A 23,649-nucleotide genomic window follows, 5' to 3' on the forward strand; every position below is an offset into this window, starting at 1 on the left:
GCGACATATTGGTCCAGGAAACCATCTCGTATACACTCCAGGAATTCCTCCTCCACAGTATTGTTACTAATTTCGTTAGCCCAATCTATATGTAGATTAAAGTCACCCATGATAACTGCTGTGCCCTTATTGCACGCGTCTCTAATTTCCCGTTTCATGCCATCCCCAACCTCCGCATTACTGTTTGGAGGTCTGTATACCATTCCCACCAACGTTTTCTGTGTAATGTTTTTGAGTTTTAAAATTTTGTTTAAACCCTTACTTTGGATGTTGGAAATTTCAGTTACTGAGGAAAAAATGACAAATAAATACATTTTCAGAGAAGAATTTTTATGATCTGTGGGGGATATTCACTGGAACGGTGGGTGTTATATGATCCCAAGTCTGATCGCTCTAATCACAGTACTACCTACAGGTGTAAAAGGTAAATCACAGAAAAATGTGGACATTTTTATAATGAGATTTCCTAGAACAGCGGGTTGACTTGGAGTTTTCAATGGATTGCACAAAGTACCAAATTTATTATATTTAGATGCATGTTCTTATTTTTAAGTAGGAGTGTGATGCACTATGTGCACCAAACCTCTCCTAATAGATGGAGTACATTTATTATTTTTGTACTTGGTCAGATTGCATCAGCAATTCCATAAAAATAAATCCAAACCTAAAAAGCATTCCAAAAGAACATTGAGTCAGGCTTGACATTTTTTGGGGTAATACCGTCTCTCAACTCCTGGTCAGGGAAAGCTAGTTCTCAGGCTCATATTTAGATCAGATCATAGGACCAACTGCAGAACATGAAAGTAACTCACTAAAAGGGCAGGAGAGACTTAAAATGTGAGAACCGCAAGAAGAATCAGGAAACTGCGCTCCTTGGTACCAGACACTGGATTGCTCGAAGATGGCACTCAGGAGGAGTCAGAGATGTGGTGTAAATACTGCCTGAAGTTGATACTTATGAGGGAAGCAAAGGAGGACATAGGTATACCAGGCATTATCTCTCTTCATTGTTAAGAGGTAGTAGCCTCCTCTTAGTAAGGATACCTGAACACATCCATTAAAAATACTAATCATTTATATTTAAACACAAAGCTACATTTTGAATTAAGATTTTGCAGATTATTATACATTGACACAAACTATTAGTGGGTGAAAAACAGAGATGGCATGAAATGCAAATCATAAAAATACACAAACCTTTATCTTCTGTTGTTAGATTTATTATATTTAGAAATTAGTAAAATTTTCACTAAAGGTGTACAAGATGTGTTCGCTGCCATCTTGGAGACAGATCCTGCTGTGAATACTACACTCAGAATTCCTTTGACTCCTTTAACTACATTCCAAGTTGCAATTTTCTAGCAATTTAACCATATCAAAATGTCAGGTAAAAGTGAGTATTTCTTAAATCTTTTAAGAGTTTTAAACTGGCTTTCTTGTTATTGAAAAGTCTGTTAGTAACAGGGAATTTCAATTTCAGTGAACGCTGCATCTCATTCTACTGTGTAGCCATTTTTCTAATAACCACATTAAAGGAGTCTCAGTTGCTTAAGATTTTCTTTTGTGGTCCTTACAGCTTGCTCCTTCGCAGTCCAAAGTTCATACTAAAACCCAAAAATGTCCGCAGTACTGTAACCATTAGTATAAGTACTACCCACAGCAATCAATGCATCTTTATTTAACTAAATTAAACTTAATGGAACCAGATTAGTCATAGTGATTAACTTTACTGGTCTTGTTCACACTGAAATTGAATCAGGGACTCTAAAATCAATTACTCTGACTGCATAGAATCTTGCACAGAAATGGCTTCTAGTTAAATCATTCTTTTCCACGAACTTGCACAATTGATGCCAAGTGTTTACATCCTGTGATTTAATCAAAGCTCATTAGCAATTTCAGACGGCATTGAGCAGCTTGTTCCATTGAAGCAAGAACTCAAAACATACTAGAAATAACTTGGAATGTATGAGACATATTCCATGCCAAGAATATTAGCAAGTCACAGGACAAGTCACATGAATACAATTCACATGAATACATTAAAAATATTCACCCTTAATGTAAGGTCAGAAGATTTACAAATTTACAATTTGCCAACCCAACCCATAAATTATTTGGAAGAAATATCATGCCCTAGTAGGGCTCAAGACTGGCAAACGATGTTTAACATGGGAAAGTGCAGTGTTATGCATGTGGGCAGGGAGAGTGCTGAACATATATACACCCTTCAGGGAAAAGCATTAAAGAGGTGGAGAAAGAAAGAGATTTGGGCATTCTAATGCATAGATGTTTAAAGGTTCATGAGCAATGTCGTAAAGGGACAACTAGAGCGAATAGGGTGTTGGGGTGCCTTTATAGGACAATTGACTATAAGACAAAGCATACTAATTTGTCCTTGTACAGACCTTGGTCAGGCCTCAGTTAGAATACTGTGTCCAGTTTTGGTCTCCTCATATGGTGGGTTTTGGAAAGGTTGCAGAGGAGGGCCACTAGATTAATTCCCAGTTTGAAGCAGCTTAGTTATCAAGATTGGCTAAAAGAGCTGTGACTCTACACCTTAGGGAAGTGTAGGCTTAAAGGTGATTTGGTCGAGGTTTATAAGATGATGATGAAGAGATTACATTGTGTAAGAGTAGAAAGTTTGTTCCAATTAAATACATTAGTTAGGGAAGACCGAGGGCCCCAATTTTAAGCTGTATAAAGCCAGATCTAGGTTAGATGTCAGGAGGTGGTTCTTTTCCCAGAGAATAGTGGACCTCTGCAACAGGCTGCCGTCTCGTGCGGTGGACGCCAATTCGCTGAATTCCTTCAAGCGAGAGCTGGACCTGTTTCTGACTGGGTAGGTACAGGGTCTCCTGGACTAGTTTTGATTGCCTAAGGGGGTCAGAGAGGAATTGCTCAGATTTTTACTGTGCTGTGAGATTCTGTGAAGTTGGCCTGGGTTTTTAATCTGATTTTGCGCCTCTCCCGGGAGATCACATGGTTTTGGGTGGGGTGGAGTGTAAATAATGTGATGCACAAGGCATCACAATTGTGTGGGACAGTCTGGAGACCAGAGAGTGTTTTCTTGTCCGTCATTGTTCGTATATTCGTAAATGCACCATATACTCGTATACTAAACCATCTCAGTTTAACCATCATTCTGTGCTGAATTAGTAGACCCCAGCTAGGGCAGGAGCGAATGTGTAACAATTTGCCTCAGCATCTCTCAGCTGAGACAGGAATAACCCCTGTTAAAAGTCCAGGAGTGTGGAGGTTGAACAAGAACAGGATCCAGCCCATCAGCAATGCCTTCCATAGTTGAATAGTCTTTCAACAATCATTGACGAGGTGCACACATGAAGAACAGCCATTTGGGAAAATGTACCAGCTTGCTCCTGGTATCTGTGGAACTGTAACTCAGGAAGATTCCGCATCTTCAGGAGAGACGGGAAGAAATATGGGCAGTGAGGGGTAGGTGGGGGAAAAGAGCATAAAAAGGTTTGCTTTGATGCTCATTAATTTGCATTAAAACAAGGTTCTGGCTGCCATGTTGTTCTACTACAAGTTAATTGCCTGTGGCTCCCGTGCGGCGGGTTGCACTCAGTTGTGGCAACCCAAAGTAAACTTGCCAGATTTGTTAAGAAAAGTGGTGGGAAAGGCTCGCTTTTCACTGTCTTCCTGGCTACTGGCCTTCGAAAATCCAGCAAGGTTACTTGGGGTTACCACTGGCTCCCCAAGACTGTGCGTCAAGCAGCACTAACACGGCAACTTTCCCACATAAAATCAACTTGTATTTCTTAAATCAGTGTTTACTTCACTTTATATAACATATAAGAATTACAAGCAGGAGTAGGCCAAAAGGCCCCTCAAGCCTGCTCCGCCAATCAGTAAGATCATGGCTGATCTTTGACCTCAACTCCACTTCCCCACCCGATCTCCATATCCCTTGATTCTCCTAGAGTCCAAAAATCTATCTATCTCAATCATAGAACCATAGAAAGTTACAGCACGGAAGGAGGCCATTTCGGCCCATTGTGTCCGTGCCGGCCAACAAAGAGCTATCCAGCCTAATCCCACTTCCCAGCTCCTGGTGCAGCCCTGCAGGTTACAGCATCCCAAGTGCACATCCAAGTACTTTTTTAATGTGGTTAGGGTTTCTGCCTCTACCGCCCTTTCAGGCAGAGTTCCAGACCCCCACAACCCTCTGGGTGAAGAAACTTCCCCTCAAATACCCTCTAAAACTTCCACCAATTACTTTAAATCTGTGCCCCCTGGTTTTTGACCCCTCTGCTAAGGGGAAAAGGTCCTTTCTAGCCACTTTATCTAGGCCCCTCATAATTTTATACACCTCAATAAAGGTCTCCCCTCAGCCTCCTCTGTTCCAAGGAAAACAAACCCAGCCTATCCAGTCTTTCCTCATAGCTAAGATTCTCTACTCCCGGCAACATCCTTGTAAATCTTCTCTGTACCCTCTCTAGTGCAATCGCATCTTTCCTGTAATGTGGTGACCAGAACTGCACGCAGTACTCTAGCTGAGGCCTAACTAGTGTTTTATACAGTTGAAGCATAACCCCCCTGCTCTTGTATTCTTTGCCCCGGCTAATAAAGGCAAGCATTCCGTATGCTTTCTTAACCACCTTATCTACCTGGCCTGCTACCTTCAGGGATCTGTGGAGATGCACTCCAAGGTCCCTTTGTTCCTCTACACTACTCAGTGTCCTACCATTTAATGTGTATTCCCTTTCCTTGTTAGCCCTCCCCAAATGCATTACCTCACACTTCTCCGGATTGAATTCCATTTGCCACTGTTATGCCCACCTGACCAAGTTATTGATATCTTCCTGCAGACTACAGCTTCCTTCTTCAGTATCAACCACACAGCCGATTTTAGTACCATCTGCAAACTTCTTAATCATACCCCCTATATTCAAGTCTAGATCATTGATATATACCGTAAAAAGCAAGGGACCTAGTACTGAGCCCTGCGGAACCCCACTGGAAACAGCCTTCCAGTCACAAAAACACCCATCAACCATTACCCTCTGCTTCCTGTCTCCGAGTCAGTTTTGAATCCAACTTGACACTTTGCCCTGGATCCCATGGGCTTTTAACTTCGTGGCCAGTCTGCCATATGGAACCTTATCAAAAGCCTTGCTAAAGTCCATATACACTACATCAAACACAGTACCCTCATCTACCCTCGTTACCTCCTCAAAAAATTCAATCAAGTTTGTCAGACACGACCTTCCCTTAACAAATCCGTGCTGACTATCCTTGATTAATCCGTGTCTTTCTAAATGAAGATTTATCCTGTCCTTCAGAATTCTTTCCAATAATTTTCCCACCACCGAGGTCAAGCTGACTGGCCTGTAATTATTCGGTCTATCCATTTCTCCCTTTTTAAACAAGGGTACCACATTCGCAGTCCTCCAGTCCTCCGGCACCACACCTGAAGCCAGAGAGGATTGGAAAATGATGGTCAGGGCCTCTGCTATTTCCTCTTTTGTTTTGCTTAACAGCCTGGGATACATTTCATCCGGGCCTGGGGATTTATCCACTTTTAAAGCTGTTAAACCCCTTAATACTTCCTCTCTCACTATGTTTATTTCATCTAATATTTCACACTCCTCCTGAATATACGCAACAATGATACAGAATGAATGATGTTGCACAATCGCTTGAAAGCCCACAATTTGTCATTTCCTTTCTAAATAACTTCTCATTTTTATTTCACTGTAGCAAATGTTAAACTGTAAGCTGCGTGGGAAGTATTGCTCTTACAAGTCAGCTGATTTGATTTCAAATGTACTCAATTGGAGATGCTCATAACTGAATTATTGTAGAAATAGATGTACAGCACACACACATTTAACAATATTTGATAAACCATGTTCAGAAGGATGACTGCGTAAGGAAACTCAGCACTTGGAGAGTTCTGGCTAGTTAATTATACATTGAAGTACACCTGTCAGCACAAGAACTGGTTGGGCAATTTGGGGTGGATTTGGAGGTTAAGCAGGTTTCAGTTGTGACAAGGCTTTACAATGCTCCCAGCACAGCTACAGGGTAAACCAACGTCTGCAATAGTATTCTTAGTTGCTGGGCATGGTAAAAGTCAGTAATTACAGAATGATCTGAAACCTCTCCTATGAACAGATTTTCTGCCTACGAGTTTTCTCCCATCCCTTTCCTACAAAGTGGTGACTCCATGTTGAGGTACAACAATGTAAATCCTGCATGCCTGATGGCCTTGAGCTTGATCACATACCCATGCTAATCACCAAAGGCCAGCCTCATCAATGTAGTTAGATCACTGTGTCAGCATTCCCATTTGTCTCACTGGAGAAAATGGGCAAAGGCTAAGTGTCCCAGATATTATACAAACATGGTTTTCCAGGTATGGCACTGAAGTGGAAACCTTAGATTCAATTATGTTTTTTTCACCAGAGCAGGTTAAAGGAGGGTCAAAAAGATGTTTTCAACATTATGAAAGATTCTAAAAGGACAAATAGTGAAAGACTGCGTCCAATGATTGGTGAACATTTCACAAGAGTGCATAAGAGTCAAGATTATCATAGAAGAATACAATGGGAAGTTAGTAGAATATTTTCATATAGAGAGTTATTAAAATATGCAATGCATTTCAACAAGTGTCTCATGAGGCAAATACTATACAATGAATTAAAATGGAACTAGCCAAGTATTTGAGAAGGAAGATTATAAATGAAGAAAGTGCAAGGAAGATGGAATAGATTAATAGCTCCATTTGAAGAGATAGTACCAGCACTGTCACAACAGGAGAAATGGCATCCTTCTGTGTTGTAACTTTTATGATTCAAGAATCAGTTATGAGATATTATGGAGGGACTGTGTTCAATTAAAAAAAAAATCTGAATGGATGAGCAACAATGGGCCAAACAGACTTCCGAACCTGTATCAATCTTGTGAAAGCCAGAGGACTGAATCCAGTACCTGGGCTAAATAGTTAACTCTATGGCAATTTACTACTTGCAGAATCTGCTTTTACATACACTGAATATTTTTGTTCAGTATAGTTACCCAGTTACAGACAGATCACTGATCGGTTCTTGGTTCTGTGCTTCTATCATTAATCCTTCAGAGTATGCACCAACATGCACTGAGTGACTGGCACGGTCAGAAAAAAGAAGGGCCTAAACTTGAATAAAACCAGCTCCATGAAGTTTACACTAACTGTAAATATATTTTATTTGGGAAAAATTATATACTGGGGTTCATTTAAAAAAAAATTATATGCAAAATTTGCTTTCAAAATGTATGAGGTAATCTGCAGCGTTGATCAGATTATTTAAAATAAAAAAACAGAAAATGCTGGAAATACTCAGCAGGTCAGGCAGCATCTGTGGAGAGAGAAACAGAGTTAATGTTTCAGGTCGATGACCCTTCGTCAGAACTGGAAAAAGTTGGAGAGGGGGGAGGGAGGAAAGAACAAAAGGGAAGGTCTGTGATAGGATGGAAGGCAGGAGAGATTGAATGACAAAAGGGATGAAGGTGCAAGGCAAAAGGAGATGGTAATAGGACAAGTTAAGAAACAAAAGATGACTCTAGATGAAGTGTAAATGGCAATGGCAGAATGATCGACAGCTGCCATGAGAGAGAATTTTTTTTTTTTTTAAATGAAAAAAAGATAGGGGCAGAGGTTATGGTCTGAAATTGTTGAACTCGATGTTGAGTCCAGAAGGCTGTAAAGTGCCTAATCGAAAGATGAGGTGCTGTTCCTCGAGTTTACGTTGAGCTTCATTGGAACAAGGGGCAGAGGACAGAGAGGTCAGGGTGGGAGTGGAGCAGAGAATTAAAGTGACAGGCTGCCGGAAGCTCAGGGTCACCCTTACGGACTGAACGGAGGTGTTCCGCAAAGTGGTCACCCAATCTGCGTTTGGTCTCCCCAATGTAGAGGAGACCACATCGTGAGCAGCGAATACAGTATATTAAATTGCAAGAAGTACAAGTAAATCGCTGTTTCACCTGGAAGGAGTGTTTGGGGCCCTGGACAATGGGTCCAGATTATTTAAACCTCTTTTAGCAATCACAGAAGAATCACAGAATCTTACAGCACAGAAGGTGGCCATTCGACCATGGTGCGTACATGTCTAATGGCCATTAAAAGTTCCGATGGAATCTGATTCCACCACCCTTTCAGATAGTGTGTTTCACATCTTATGAATCCTCTGTGTGAAAATATTTCACATTTCCTTTCTACTTCTTTTGCCAATTATTTTTAATTTATGACCTCTGGTTACTGACCCACTTACCAGGGGACACAGTTTCTCCCTACTTGCTTTATCAGAACCCCTCATAATTTTGAATACCTCTATTAGGTCTCCCCTTAACCTTCTCTGCTCTAAGGAGAACAATCCCAGCTTCTCCAATCTACCCACATAGCTGAAGTCCCTCATCGCTGGGATCATCCTGGTAAATCTCTTCTGTACCTTCTCCAAGGCCTTGACATCCTTCCTAAAGTATATTGCTCAGAATTGTACACAATACTCCAGCTGCGGCCTAACCAGAAATTTGTAAAGGTTTAGCATGACTTCCTTGTTTTTGTATTCAATGCCTCTATTTATAAAGCCAAATACACTTTCTTTACCACCTTATCAACTTGCCCTGCCACCTTCAAAGATTTGTGAATTTTACCCCCAGATCCCTCTGCACTTGCACCTCCTCAAAATAGTACCATTTAGATTATACTGCCTCTACGTGTTGTTTCTCCCAAAGTCCATCATTTCACACTTATCTGCATTAAATTGCATCTGCCATGTGTCTGCCCATTTCACCAGTCTGTCTATGTCCTCCTGAAGTCTGCTACTATCCTGCTCAGTATTTATTGCACTGCCAAGTTTTGCACCATCCGCAAACTTTGAAATTGTACTCCCTATACCTAATTCCAGGTCATTTATATAGGAGAGAAAGAAAAGCCATGGTCCTCATACCAACCCCTGGAGGACCCCAGTGCATACTTCTCTCCAGTCAGAAAAACATCCATTCTCCACTACTCTCTGCCTCCTATCCCTTAGCCAGTTACATACCCAAGTTACCACCGTCTGTTTAATACCATGAACTTCTATTCTCCAAATAAGTCTGTTATGTGGTACATAATCAACTGCCTTTGGAAGTCCATATATACATCTACTGCATTCCTTCATCAACCCTCTCTGTTACTTCATCAAAGAACTTAGGTTAGTCAGGCACAAGTTGCCTTTAATAAATCCGTACTGGCTATTCCTTATTAACCCATGCTTCTCCAAGTGAGAATTAATTTTGTCCTTGACAATAGTCCCTAGTAGTTTTCCCACCACTGGCATTAGACTGATTGGCCTGTAGTTACCATGTTTATCTCTCTCCCCTTTTTTGAACAGAGGGGTAACATTTGCAATCCTCCAGACCTCTGGCTCCATTCCCATACCAAAGGAGGATTGAAAGATTGTGGTCAGAGCTTCTGCTATCTCCACCCTAGCTTCCCTCAGCAACCTAGTATCCATTCCATCTGGACTGGGTGACTTGTTAACTTAGAGTGATGCCAACCTATTTAGCTTCCCCTTTCTATCTATTTTTATCCTATCCAATATCTCTATTCCCCCTCTTCTACTGTGGCATTAACCTCATCCTCTTCTTTTGAAGACAGATGCAAAGTGCTCATTCAGTACCTCAGTCATGCCCTGTGCCTCCACAGGATGATTTCCTTTTTTGTCCCTAATCGGCTCACCATTCCTTTAGCTATCCTTTTACTTTTTATATGTTTATAAAAGATTTTTGGGTTCCCTTTTATGTTACCTGCTAATTTTTCTCATACTCTCTCTTTGACCTTTCTCAATTTCCCCCTGTACTCTCTGTATTCTGCCTGGTTTTCAGTTGTATTCTGGACCTGACATTTGTCATAAACCTCCTTTTTTCTGTTTTATTTTAACCCCCATTTCCTTTGTCATCCAGGGAGCTCTATCTTTGAATGCCCTATCTTTCCTCCTTATGGGAATATGTTTCATTTGTACCCGTTTACTGTTTTCCTGGCCAATCTTTGTTTCCAGTCCACCTGTGCTAGATCCCTTCTCAAATTACTGAAATTGGCTCTCTTCCAATCTAATATTTTCTGTTTTAAATTTTCCTGGGAGGAAAATTAGATGCAAAAGGATGTAGATATCCATTGCTGTATCTGTTAAGAGCAACTAAAAGCAGATTAGAGTGCATATCTACAATAATCAGATCAGTGCTAGGACCACTACTGTGCACAATTTACATTAACGATTTAGACTTTGAAATCAAAAACCCAATTTCTAAATTTGCGGATGATACCAAATTTGGGCGGGGGGGGTGCGGGAGGAATAGTCAATACTGAGGAGCACTGCAACAAATTACAGGAGGACATTAATAAACTTGCAGAATGGGCACATAATTGGCAAATGAAGTTCAACACAGATAAATGTGAGGTATTACATTTTGGTAGGAAGAATAGTGAGGTCACTTATGACTTGGAGAGTGAGAGTCTCGGTGGTGTAGAGGAACGAGGGGATCTCGGAGTACAAATACACAAATCACTAAAAGTTGCGCCACAGGTTAGCAAGGCCATAAAAAAAGCAAACCAAGCACTAGGGTTTATTTCTAGAGGGACTGAATTGAAAAGTAGGGAAGTTATGCTAAACCTGTATCGAACCTTGGTTAGACCACACTTACCAGAATACTGCATACAGTTCTGGTCGCCATATTATAAAAAGGATATAGAGGCACTGGAGAGGGTGCAGAGAAGATTTACAAGGATGATACCAGAAATGCAAATGTATACACATCAGGAAAGAATGAACAGGCTGGGTCTCTTTCTTCTTGAAAAAAGGCTAAGGGGTGACTTAAAATTTAAAAAATCTTTGGCCCAGAAATTCGGGTCTCCACGGGTGAGTACACATGGGGTATTCACCCGTAGGCCCAATGGAAGTGCCGGCTTCCTGCATGCACGGGAAACCGGCACTTCCGTTCCTCTGAACGAAGGGGTTCAGAGGTCGAACGCGTGCGCAGGAGGGGCTGCGCGTGCACATCGAACTTCGTTTTTTATTTTACGGGTTTTCCCGGGAGGGTAAGTCTGCAGAAGTTAGAAATGTAAAAAGCAGGCGTAAGGCCTGCTTTTTACAAGGTAAGTGGTGAATTAATTAAAATTAAAACATTTTTTCCACAGGTTTATTATTTTTAAATACTTTAAAGCAAGGTAAGTTTATTCTTAGCCCCGCTAGAAAATAAAATTATTTTTTCAAAAATTTAAATTATTGTTTAAAACAGTTATTTCATGTAATTTGTAGTTTATTTAAAAAATGTGATTTAAAAAAAAATGTTTTTGAAGGTTTAGTGCTGTTTTGGGGCCGTAGTATTTATAAGTCTTGACAGCACTTCCTGTCAGACTTATGAATGGAGCATTCCCTGCTCCGATTGGCTTCCCATGGCCCATGTGATCCCAGGGGACGCATCGACCTAACTGCGCCCCTGGGATACGCAAGCACTGCGCGCCGGCAGCTGGAGCAGGCCCCGGATCGGAATTCCACGGGGGCCCAGAGCTCAATGGTCGGCGCGCAAGGTAAGTGCAGATCAGGGGCTTGCACCTGTGGGAAGCCCCCGACCCGAATTTCTGGGCCTTTAAAATTCTGAAAGGTTTTGATAGAGTGGATACAGAGAGAATGTTTCCACTTGTGGGGAAGAGCATAACTAGAGGCCATCAATATAAGATAGTCACCAAGAAATTCAATAGGGATTTCAGAAGAAACTTCTTTACCCAAAGAGTGGTGAGAATGTGGAACTCGCTACCACGGAGTGTTTGAAGCAAATAGTATAGATGCATTTAAGGGGAGGCTGGACAAGCAGATGAGGGAAAAGGGAATAGAGGGTTACGCGGATTGATGAGGAAAGACGGTTGGAGGCTCGAGTGGAGCATAAACGGACTGGACTGGTTGGGCCAAATTGCCTGTTTTTGTGCCGTATATCCTATGTAATCATAGAAGAATGGTTACAGCACAGAAGGAGGCCTTTCGGCCCGTTGAGCCCGCGCCAGCTCTCTGCAAGAGCACTTCAGCTAGTCCCACTCCCCCGTCCCTATAGCCCTGCAAAAAATTTTCCTTCAGGTACTTAGCCAATTCCCTTTTGAAAGCCATGATTGAATCTGCCTCCACCACCCTTTCAGGCAGTACATTCCAGATCTTAACCACTTGCAGCATAAAGACGTTTTTCCTCATGTCGCCTTTGGTTCTTCTGCCAATCACCTCAAATCTGTGTCCTCTGGTTCTCGGCCCTTCTGCCAATGGGAACAGTTTCTCTCTGTCTAGACCCCTCATGATTTTGAACACCTCTATCAAATCTCCTCTCAACCTTCCCTGTTCTAAGGAGAACAACCCCAGCTTCTCCAGTCTCTCCACGTAACTGAAGTCCCTCATCCCTGGAACCATTCTTATAAATCTTTTCTGCACCCTCTCTAAGGCCTTCACATCCTTCCTAAAATGCGGTGCCCAGAACTGGACACAATACTCCAGTTGAGGCTGAACCAGTGTTTTATACAGGTTCATCATAACTTCCTTGTTTTTGTACTCTATGGGCTGGATTTTGTCAATGGGGACGTGATGGAGGCGGGACTCCCACTTTTTGGGTTGTAGTCCTGCCTCAATCGACTTGTGGCCAACCCACGCTATTTTCCCTTGCTTGACCTTGTTAAGCCCACCCAGCGGGCTCAGCAGGCCAATTAAGGGACACCTGGTTACTGGTGACGTCAGTGATTGACATTTCATCTGTCCAGAGCTTTTGACAGATGAAAAATCAGCGTTTGACAGCTCTGTGAAGCTGTCAAACACTGACAATCTGTCTTCTAACTTGAGTCCTTCTACTCTGACTCGGTTAGAGATCTCTCCAGACTAGAAAGCAGAATGCTGCAGCTTTTGACATTTCAGCGGCCATTCTGCTTTCTGTGCCGGTGAACTGAGGGACTCCCGAGAACTGAAGGAAGGAAGCCTGCAGGAGAAAGTAAAGGTGAGTAAAACTTATTAAAACAATTCACACTTACCTCTGCACACATGCACCCATCACTCACCTGCACAACGGACATCTCGACCCCTCCAACCCCTTCAGACTGACGGTCCGCCTCGCTAACTTGGCGTGGTTCGGAGCCGTCGGGAAGCCCACACTTCAGGGCTAGAAATAGGGATTAGGCAAAAAACTGCCTGTTAACAGGCAGTTAACTGGCACCAATCCCCTTCCTGCCTCGGGGAGGCAGCTCCCAGCACAGGTCGGATACCCACCTCCTGGGACATTGGCACGGAGGCGGGATGGGTTCCCACCACTCCCGCCTCCAAGGGGCTTGGAAACTCGAGCCCTATTCCTCTATTTATGAAGCCCAGGGTCCCATATGCTTTTTTAACTGCTTTCTCAACCTGCCCTGTGACCTTCAATGATTTGTGCACATATTCTCCCCCATGTCTCTCTGTTCATGCACCCCCTTTAGAATTGTACCCTTTAGTTTATATTGCCTTTCCTACCAAAATGCATCACTTTGCACTTTTCTTTGTGAAATTTCATCTGCCATGTGTCCGCCCATTCCACCAGCCTGTCTATGTCCTCTTGAAGTCTATCACTATCCTCCTCACTGTTCACTATACTTCCAAGTTATGTGTCATCTGCAAATTTTGAAATTGTGCCCTGTACACCCAAGTCCAAGTCCAAGTCATTAATATATATCAAGGAAAGCAGTGGTCCTAGTACTGATCCCTGGGGAACCCACTGTGTACCTTCCTCCAGTCTGATAAACAACCATTCACCACTGCTCTCTGTTTCCTGTCACTTAGTCAATTTCGTATCCATGTTGCCACTGTCCCTTTTATTCCATGGGCTTCAACTTTGCTGGCAAGCCTATTATGCGGCACTTTATCAAACGCCTTTTGGAAGTCCATGTACACCATGTCAACCACACTGCCCTCATCAACCCTCTCTGTTACCTCATTAACTAACTTGATTGAGTTTTTTGAACACGATTTGCCTTTAAAAAATCCATGCTGGCTTTCCTTAATTAATCCACACTTGTCCAAGTGACTTAATTTTGCTCCGGATTATCATTTCTAAAAGCTTCCCCACTACCGAGGTTAAACTGACTGGCCTGTAGTTGCTGGGTTTATCCTTACACCCTTTTTTGAATAAGGGTGTAACATTTGCAACTCTCCAGTCCTCTGGCACCACCCCCGTATCCAAGGAAGATTAATAAAGTAGAATCAAAGGGATTATTGTGGATTATGTAAGCGTTTAACTGCAGATATTAGATAGTACCATTAAGTGACAACTAGGTTGAACTGGTAACACACAACTGAGTTAGAAGGTTTTGGGTTTGAGACTTTAAACAAAGACCCATCTGCCTGTTCTACTGAACTCAAAGATTTTGTGGTACTATTCAACGAGATGGCTGTCCCCTCAGTGTCCTGGCCAACATTAGTCTACCGACCAACACCCAAAAGATTCACTTATTACTGTTTGTGGGATTTTGCTGTGCACAAATGGCCGTCATATTTCCCTACATAACTGTCACTGCACTGCAAAGAAATTCAATGTAGGTGAAGTGCTTTAGGACATTTGAGATGTGACAAGGAACTATATGAATTCAAGTGTGGAGAGTAAGTGTCAATACGGACTGGTTGGGCCGAATAGCCTGTTTCCATGTTGTAACTTCTATGCATATAAGTCTTTCTTGATAATAAGACTCAAAATCCTAAATTTTCAGCTCAGCTCCACTTACATATTTATAATTCCTTAGGTGAAGAATATATGGGTATATATACACTGAACAACAAAATGACTCCAAATTATTAGTTTCCCCAGTTTCAGAACATAAATTTGCTGTCACCTGTTTCGCATGCAGTCATAGCTAATCATGGACATACTGCCCAAACTTAGGATCTACCTGTATTTAAAATAAATAACCCTTGCACAGCTAGGAAATTATTTGCAGAAAAGAACTTAATGTGTACAACACTGATATAGTAGGTTAACATCAACACAGAATATTGCATCACAGAAACAGCCATTCTAGTCCATCAAGTCTGAGCCAGTGGTTTCTCTACACGAGCCATTTATTGTAACCCCCCTCCTCTCCTGCACACACCCTATACATTTTAATGTTCCTTTTTAAAAATAACAAGATAATTCTATGTTTAAAGAGTTTATGGACTCTGTTTCAACAATGGTTTGTGGCAGAGAACTTCAAATTCTAACCATCATGTGTGTAACGACATTGTTAAACACAATGCCCCATCATTGCTGTCTCACCAACCAGTGGAAACAACCTATTACTACTCTACTATAACCCTTCATAACCGTAGAAGATAATAAGTGTTTTTTCAACCATAAACATTCCACAAAAGCTATTTACACTGTATGTACATAAAATAACCATGATATTGTGCAGATGTGAGGATGTGTAATGAACAGTAATTTGTACAGGGAGGGAACACTTTTGTCTCTAACATGAAGTCCAATGTAAACGGAATTCTCGGAGTTGATAGTTATACTCACAGGCCTGCGGAGAAAGAAGAGCGATAGTGCTCCAACCAGTGGCATGTCACCAATCAGGGGTTCCAGAATCACTCGAATTATGCCATTCAGCTGCAAATATAATAAAAGGATATCATTAGAGAAAAGAATCCTCAATTTTCACAGATTAGAGAATAGCTGAGTTGTGCTCAAAACATACCAGATACCCAAAATCCTCATCAGGATTTTATATATTAAAGTCACAATGCCGAACATAAGAAATAGGAGCAGGAGTAGGCCAATCGGCCCCTCGAGCCTGCTCCGCCATTCAATAAGATCATGGCTGATCTGATCCTAACTGCCAATCCACTATCACAGAACCATCTCCTGAATCTAACAGAATTAGACACACGAAATAGGAGCAGGATCAGGCTACACGGCCCCTGGGCCCGCTCCGCTACCCACAGGGCCATGACCGATCCGGACCTAGACTCGTTCAAATTTCTGCCCGCTCCCCGTAACCCTTAATTCCCTTTACTTCTAGGAAACTGTCTATTTCTGTTTTAAATTTATGTAATGATGTAGCTTCTACAGCTTTTTGGGGCAGCATATTCCATGGACCTACCACCCTCTAAGTGAAGTAGTTCCTCCTCATCTCAGTTTTGAAAGAGCAGCCCCTTATTCTAAGACTATGCCCCCTAGTTCTAGTTTCACCCATCATCGGGAACATCTTCCCCGCTTCCACCGATCCAACCCCTTCACAATCTTATATGTTTCAATAAGATCGCCTCTCATTCTTCTGAGCTCCAATGAGTAGAGTCCCAATCTACTCAACCTCTCCTCATATGTCCATCCCCTCATCCCCGGGATTAACCGAGTGAACCTTCTTTGTACTGACTCGAGAGCAAGTATGTCCTTTCTTAAGTATGGACACCAAAACTGTACGCAGTATTCCAGGTGCGGTCTCACCAATACCTTGTACAACTGAAGCAATACCTCCCTATTTTTATATTCTATCCCCCTAGCAATGAAAGCCAACATTCCATTGGCCTTCTTAATCACTTGCTGCACCTGCATACTAACCTTTTGAGTTTCTCATAATCAAAGGAACTACTTACAAATCCTCATATTTGGGGGTGGAAGGCACAATTTTATTTGTCTTTACAGGAAATTAGCCCTAAGTAGATGAGGCATTCAGGTTCTGTTTAAATATACTGTACACAAGGAAACACAAGAAAGAGGGCAAAGGACTAAATTACACTAATGAGGAAGGTTTCACAAGTGACAAAAAAAAAAATCACAAGAAAGCTAAAGGTCATCTTCTTTTAAGCTTTTCTGAACAATAGGTAAAATACAGTGACAAGCCTAATCTTCCAATACCTAGAATTTTTTTTTTTTTTACTATTTTACAATTCCACGCAATAAGGCATCTCAAAATGTCATGGGTGCTACTTCGTAATGTGCCAGAAGGAATCCAGAGTGAGTCAATAGAACACAGGAATATACGAACGAAAAGCCCGTTCCCTCTACAGATCACAATCTGCCCCACCTATCCTACCCTACCCATACTTCCCAAGGGAAACCACTGGATAAATGCACTGATCCACAAAGGTAATCAAGCAAAACTCTGCAATATCGATTCTTTTCCCCCAATTCTGCTATTGAAGGTTTGCTGACTGCACGTTCATTCTATGCGGTCCCTGAAACCACTCCAGAGCAGTTAATCACCTCTCCACAAACACTGTCCCACATATCCAACGGGCAGCACGGTGGCATAGTGGTTAGCACTGTTGCCTCACAGCGCCAGGGACCCGGGTTCAAATCCGGCCTCGGGTGACTGTCTGTGTGGAGTTTGCACATTCTCCCCGTGTTTGCGTGGGTTTCCTCCGGGTGCTCCGGTTTCCTCCCACAGTCCAAAGATGTGCGGGTTTAGGTTGATTGGCTATGATAAATTGACCCTTAGTGTTAGGGGGATTAAATACGTGGGGTTACGGGGATAGGGTGGGATATGTGTTGGTGTAGGGGTTACGGGGATCGGGTGGGATATGTGTCAGTGCAGGCTCGATGGGCCGAAATGGTGGGGATTCTGTGATCTATATTTCAAAAGAGGCCAGAGAGCTATTTGAAGGGTTCTGGAATATAGGGCACCTACCTGTATACTTTTCACCCCCGCTCTGCAAAAGTACCTCTTGATCTCGAGGTCTATCTCACAGTTTCCAACGTAGCTGGGAAGATGAGAAGAAATACCATGTAAGCAACGTGCCAAGGGATTTTATTCAGTCATCAATCTGGCCTTCTGTTGAAAGCCTCAGGATATTAACGCAAAAAAGCACAGCAGGCACTTCACCAGCAACAGCAACTTACTGCTGCAAGAACAAATTATGAAAGTCTTCGCACAGGCGAAAGATCAGATTTCACAGTTCCCTGCGAACCTTTTCTATTCCATGGATGTAAACAATCCCTCAGATCTTTAGTCTCTTTGAATTCTAGAGCACGATGCACAAGTATGGACCCACTGAGTACTGAAACCAATGCTCACTCCCACAGAATAAGGTACTGCAAATACCACCTTACCATATCTGCAGCCTTTTCAGCAATATTGCCTGTTTTTTTAATTGCTTTATTTAATTCTAGTATGACCACAACATTTCACACATTTCTTGTATTTTTTTTTGAATAGTGCGGGGAATGCTAGTGTTGGGCAATTTTTTTCTAGTTTTTTTTATCCATTAGCAGCAGTTATTTCTAGGTTCTAGGAGAAGTTCAAAACAGGGCAAAGACTTCCACCTTGCCTCAATCCCTATCTCAGAAGAGTGCCCTTCGCTGCACTAGTGTGCTATTTCCCCATGACAGCCATCCTAGAATACCGATTCATGTCAAAAGACTCTGAAGCATCATTCTCAAATTTTCCTCCCATCCTCGGTGGAGAAAATACTCGGCTAGCCTCGCCTCCCGACAACCCAGTAAAGATCAAGAAATGAATGTGTGAGGAAATCACAAGACAAACCAGAGTCTGGCCTGTTGGACCAGAACACCATTAAATTTCAGATTCTTCACAAGAGAGTCTACCAACCAGATCCACGGCCATCCACAATGGCAAGTCGCCTTGGTAGGATTGACACAATATCAGTAGCAACACAGTGAAATTGTAGCAGAGATGTACTGAACAATCCGCAGTCGATTTGCCCTAGGTAACAGATGCAGGGTGGTGACATCTGAACACAGCACTGCTGTCCATCCTTGGCTCCTATACACTTAGATTCAGAGGTGTACAACAAAGTGTCAAAATTGCTGACCTCAAACATGCATACTTAAAAGGTTTCATCTAATAATTGAGATTGCTCTGAAAGCAGTGAACAATACATATTATAATACATATTGTATTTTTTCCACTCTTTTTCCCCCCCCTTTCCTTTTGTTTCTCTCTCACACCTGGCAGCTATCTCTTGCCCTGCCAGTACACTTTACACCTAATCTCAGCCTATTACCATCTCATCTAGCTTCTAATACCTTTTATTGTCTCTTTTACTTCTTTTGTTTCTTTTATTCTTTCGTCCGATCGCAGCCCTGCCCCCGATCTATCTTCTTTTCTTTGCAATTTTGAAGAAGGGTTCGACCCGAAACGTCAACTCAAATTTTTCTCCACGGATGTTGCCTGACCTGCTGAGTTTTTCCAGCATTTTCTGTTGTTATTTCAGATTTCCAACATCCGCAGTATTTTGCTATCGTATTACATATTATAAATTGTGTGTTCACAACTGTAATTCACTCTCACAATGAAGAGATTTATTCTAGCTGCCTAGTAACGCAGCCAATGTTTTTTTTAAAAAAAGGCATTAAATATAAATGATCTGCAGCAACTATACTGCAGGTTTGACAACCGCCTTATTTTACTGATCAACAGTGACCTGTAAAATTCAAGCACACACCCTCGCACCTAGATTGAAGTATAACGGTAGACTGCAGTGTTGACAATTACACAGCATAAAATATATTTGTGCTGCAACTAATTAAAAAGCAGAGGAGGTTTTAGTCCATGAATATTACTGTAATGCATCAAATCTGACTGTGAGCGGAGTGGCTATTTGACAATAGCAGATAGGTCATTCCATTGGGCCAAATAGACATTTTCCTGAAATACCTGACATGTATTTGAATTATTTTAAACACAAAATCTACACAAGCCCTTATGAAACTCAGAATTGAAAGTCTATTTGCATACAAATAATTCTACCTCAAACTGACTTCTAGATTAGTATGCTTTTAGTCATAAAAGGAACATTGCTTGATTTAGCTCTGGGAGATAAAATGGGACAAAGATCTGATACGCGAATTAGAAAATAGCAACCACAGCATAGGTACAAGGTAAAATAACAAAAAGATAAATGAGAGTCAAAGATGTGGGTACTGGACAAGAAAAAGACAAGAGTTCAGCGTAATAAAACTGGAACAAAACCAAAACACTGCGTTGCTGAATATCAAATAAAAACAGAAAATGCTGGAAATACTCCGCCGGTCAGGCAGCATCTGTGGAGAGAGAAACAGAGTTAACGTTTCAGGTCGATGACCTTTCATCAGAACACGATAGCGAAATTTACTGATGCAGTCCGACTGTAAAAGGCTTCAGAATGACAGACAAGTTAGCAGAATGGGCAGACAGGTGGCAGATACAATTTACAATAACAACAACTTACATTTATATAGCACCTTTAAAGTAGTAAAACATCCCAAGAACATTGTGTGCACACACACACACATGGCTATGGGAAGAATCCTTCTGTGCTATAAACTTCTTTGATTCTATTTCACAACTCATCATAGATTTTATTAACCATCAACCACCAGATATTTTTCCCCCCACTGATCCTGATGCGGAGAGGTGATAATAATGCCCCTCGATATTAAGGCAACATGTGATGGAGTATGACATCAAAGAACCCTAGTAAAATGGAAACCAATGGGGGAACCCTCTTGTGCCTGGAATCATGCCGAACACACAGGAAGGATGGACACGATTATCCTAGGCTAATCATCACAGAACTAGGACATCACTCTATACAACAATGCCCTCAGTCCAACCATCTTCAGCTAATGATCTTCCCTTAGGTAATTTGTTCAGGAGTGGGATAGTTCACTGACAATTCCAGTGACTCCAGCTCCATTCACAAGTCCTCCAATAATGAAGCAGCTCATGCCAGTCTACAGCAGTCTGGGCAACATTCAAGGCTGGACTGACGAGTGCCAGGTAACAACCATTTCGAACAAGAGAAATAACCGCCATTTCCCCACCGAAGTTCAATGGCACCTCCATCGCCGAGTTCCCCATATTCAATAATCCAATTCCAGTGTTCATATCCATTCAAAACTCCTCTGATAATGAAACAACCCATGCCAGCCTATGGCAGGACCTGGATAACATGCAATCTTGGGTTGACAAGTGGCAGGTAACATTCCACCGCATAAGGACCAAATAATGACCTTCTCCAACAAAAGCAAACCCAGCAACCTCCTCCTAACCTTCAATAGCGGCACCACCATCGTTAAGTTCCTGAAACATCAACATCTTGGGGGTGACCATTTGACCAGAAGTTTTCATTCTGCCAGCGCATTTCACACTTCATCTAGAGCCATCCTTTGTCTCTTTACCTGTCCTATTACCATCTCGTCTCGCCTTGAATATCTCTTCACTTCTCACAGAACTTCCCTTTTGTTCTTTCATCCCCTCCCCCATTTCCCAGCCCCCAAACTTGCTTTTTAATCGGTTTCATTTCCTGCTTTTTTCTTAGTTCTGAAGAAGGGTTTCGACCTGAAACGTTAACTCTGTTTCTCTCTCCATGGATGTTGCCTGGCCTGCTGAGTTTTTCCAGCGTTTTCTGTTGTTGACCAGAAGCTTAATTGGACCAGCCGTATGAACAAAGTGGCTAACACAGCAAGGCAGAGGCTGGGTACTCTGAAATGAGTGGCTCATTTCTTGAACTCTCAAAGCCTATCCACGATCTACAAGGCTCGTCAAGAGTATGACGGAGTTCTCACCACTCATCTGAATTGGTACAGCTGCAACAACCAGGACAGAGCAGTTCACTTAATCAGCACCCTTGCCACTGGACTCGATATACACCTCCTCCATCGCTGGCACACTGTGCACTGTAACAACTCACCAAGGTTATTCTGATAGCATCTTCGTCCTCAAAAACCTCTCCCGCTGAGAAGGACAAAAGCAGCATTATCAAAGGAACAGTATCAAATCCCCGACAAGTTCCTCTCGAGTCCTATATCGTCCTGACTTGGACATATATTGTGGTTATTCCTTCATCGTCTCTGGGTCAATATCCTGGAATTCCCAACCTAACACCACTGTAGGAGCACAATCACCACATGGGCCACCACCTTCTCAGGGCAAATAGTGATGGGCAATAAGTTTGGCCTTCCAAGCATCACCCTCAACCCGAGAACAATTTTGAAAAATGACAGAATTTATTACTTTTATGGAATCGAATTACATTTGTGCAGCCTGCTTAACTTATGACCCATCCTCTAACTCCACTTCACCTGAACAATAGTGTTTATTCCCTATATACAATGCCATGGGAGAGAGACTAATATATTAAAAATCTTGCATATCTTGCACAGTTCGAGTCCACAAACCTTGCGTTGTGTGTCACGCTTTATTAATGAAAAACCGATATGTCAGCAGGTCGCAATAGAAGCTCTCTATTTAAACATTTATAATGTGAATCTGTGAACAAACATTTACAACAAGAAAACCCATCTAAACATGTACACGTTTCACCTTCACACTTTGTTGATGAACCAATCTAATCACTTAATCGAGTTTCTGAAAAAAATGCCCACCCCCCATTTTTGTGCTGTAACCCAAATTTCTAATGTCCAAAGTAAGGTTTTGAACAAAATTAGATCTAATTTTTAAATTAGATATTTCGTAACATGCTTACATTTATCTACTGAACTGTCTTTTTAAAAATCTTTTAACACCTTGCAGAATTCCTACTATTAAATTTGTGCATCAGCATGAGTTAATGTAGAAGGGTATGTCTCCTCATCCTGTGAGTTGAGTTGCTTGGATTTCACCAAAAGACTTTTTCAAAAAACTCAATTGAATTTTCAATGCATTATTTAATGCAATAAATGGGTCAGGCCCCAGCTAGAATACAATGCCCTGTTCTGGTTCCCTCACATGGAGGGAGAGAGAGGCCCCAGAAAAGGTTCAGAGGAAGGCCACGAGACTAATATTTAGTTTAAAAACACTCAGTTATCACAATAGTGATATCAGAGAGCTAGGACTTACTGTAGAAAAACAGAGATGATGGAGAGACTTGATTTAAGTATTTAAAATGGTTAAGGGACTTGACTGTGTACACATAGGCAGATTATTTGAATTAGATTAAGTTACGGGAGAAGAAACGGAATGGCAAACGGGTTACATAAACATAGAACTAGGTTATATGTCAGGAGGTTCTTCTTTTCAGAGGGTTATTGACCTTTGGAATAAACTGCTGGTTCGTGCAGTGAGTGTAGATTTGTTCAACAGGAAGCAAAACAATTTCCTACAGGAAGCTTGTATCACTGCATACAAAAGGTAGGTGGGATGCTGAGCAATGCAGCCTGTGGTCATTGTTTTCTCCTGGAACTTGTTTTGATCACCGTCGGAGGTGGAGAGGAATTTCCTAGAATTATTTATCATCTTCTGCTTCTTCGGCAGTCCCTCGGAACCGAGGATGACTTGCTTCCACATTAAAAATGAGTTCACAGGTGACTGATGAGTCCAATGCGGGACCTACAGTCTCTGTCACAGGTGGGGCAGACGGTGGTTGAAGGGGCGGCTGGGTGATATTCTTGGGTTGACGTGCGCTCCTTGCGCTTGACTTCCGCTTGCTCCCGGCGAAGAGACTCGAGGTGTTCGGCGCATTCCCGGATGCTTCTCCACTTTGTGCGGTCTTGGGCCAGAGATTCCCAGGTGTCGGTGGGGATGTTACATTTTTTCAAAGAGGCTTTGAGGGTGTCCTTTTAGTGTTTCCTCTGCCCACCTGGGGCTCTCTTGCCGTGCCGGAGCTCCGAGTAGAGCGCTTGTTTTGGGAGTCTCGTATCGGGCATGCGGACAATGTGACCCATCCATCGGAGCTGATCGAGCGTGGT

The 23,649-nt window shown here is 42.1% G+C and overlaps 1 protein-coding gene across 4 annotated transcripts in view; it reads right to left on the reverse strand.

The window, feature by feature from the left end:
* Nucleotides 1–23,649, reverse strand: part of LOC147117012 (extended synaptotagmin-2-like) — a 274,396-nt gene that overhangs the window by 114,232 nt on the left and 136,515 nt on the right. For all 4 annotated transcript variants that reach the window (XM_085987566.1, XM_085987564.1, XM_085987563.1 and 1 more), the window contains exons 5-6: nucleotides 17,648–17,720; nucleotides 15,538–15,627 (exon numbers count right to left, since the gene is read on the reverse strand). In XM_085987566.1, the coding sequence (XP_085843692.1) occupies nucleotides 15,538–15,627; nucleotides 17,648–17,720 (163 nt within the window). The remainder of the gene's footprint in view (nucleotides 1–15,537; nucleotides 15,628–17,647; nucleotides 17,721–23,649) is intronic.

The sequence above is a fragment of the Somniosus microcephalus genome, chromosome 5, assembly GCF_052327205.1.
Source record: "Somniosus microcephalus isolate GS21.2 chromosome 5, FLI_Smic_1.0, whole genome shotgun sequence".
In the NCBI taxonomy this organism is placed as follows: Eukaryota; Metazoa; Chordata; class Chondrichthyes; order Squaliformes; family Somniosidae; genus Somniosus; species Somniosus microcephalus.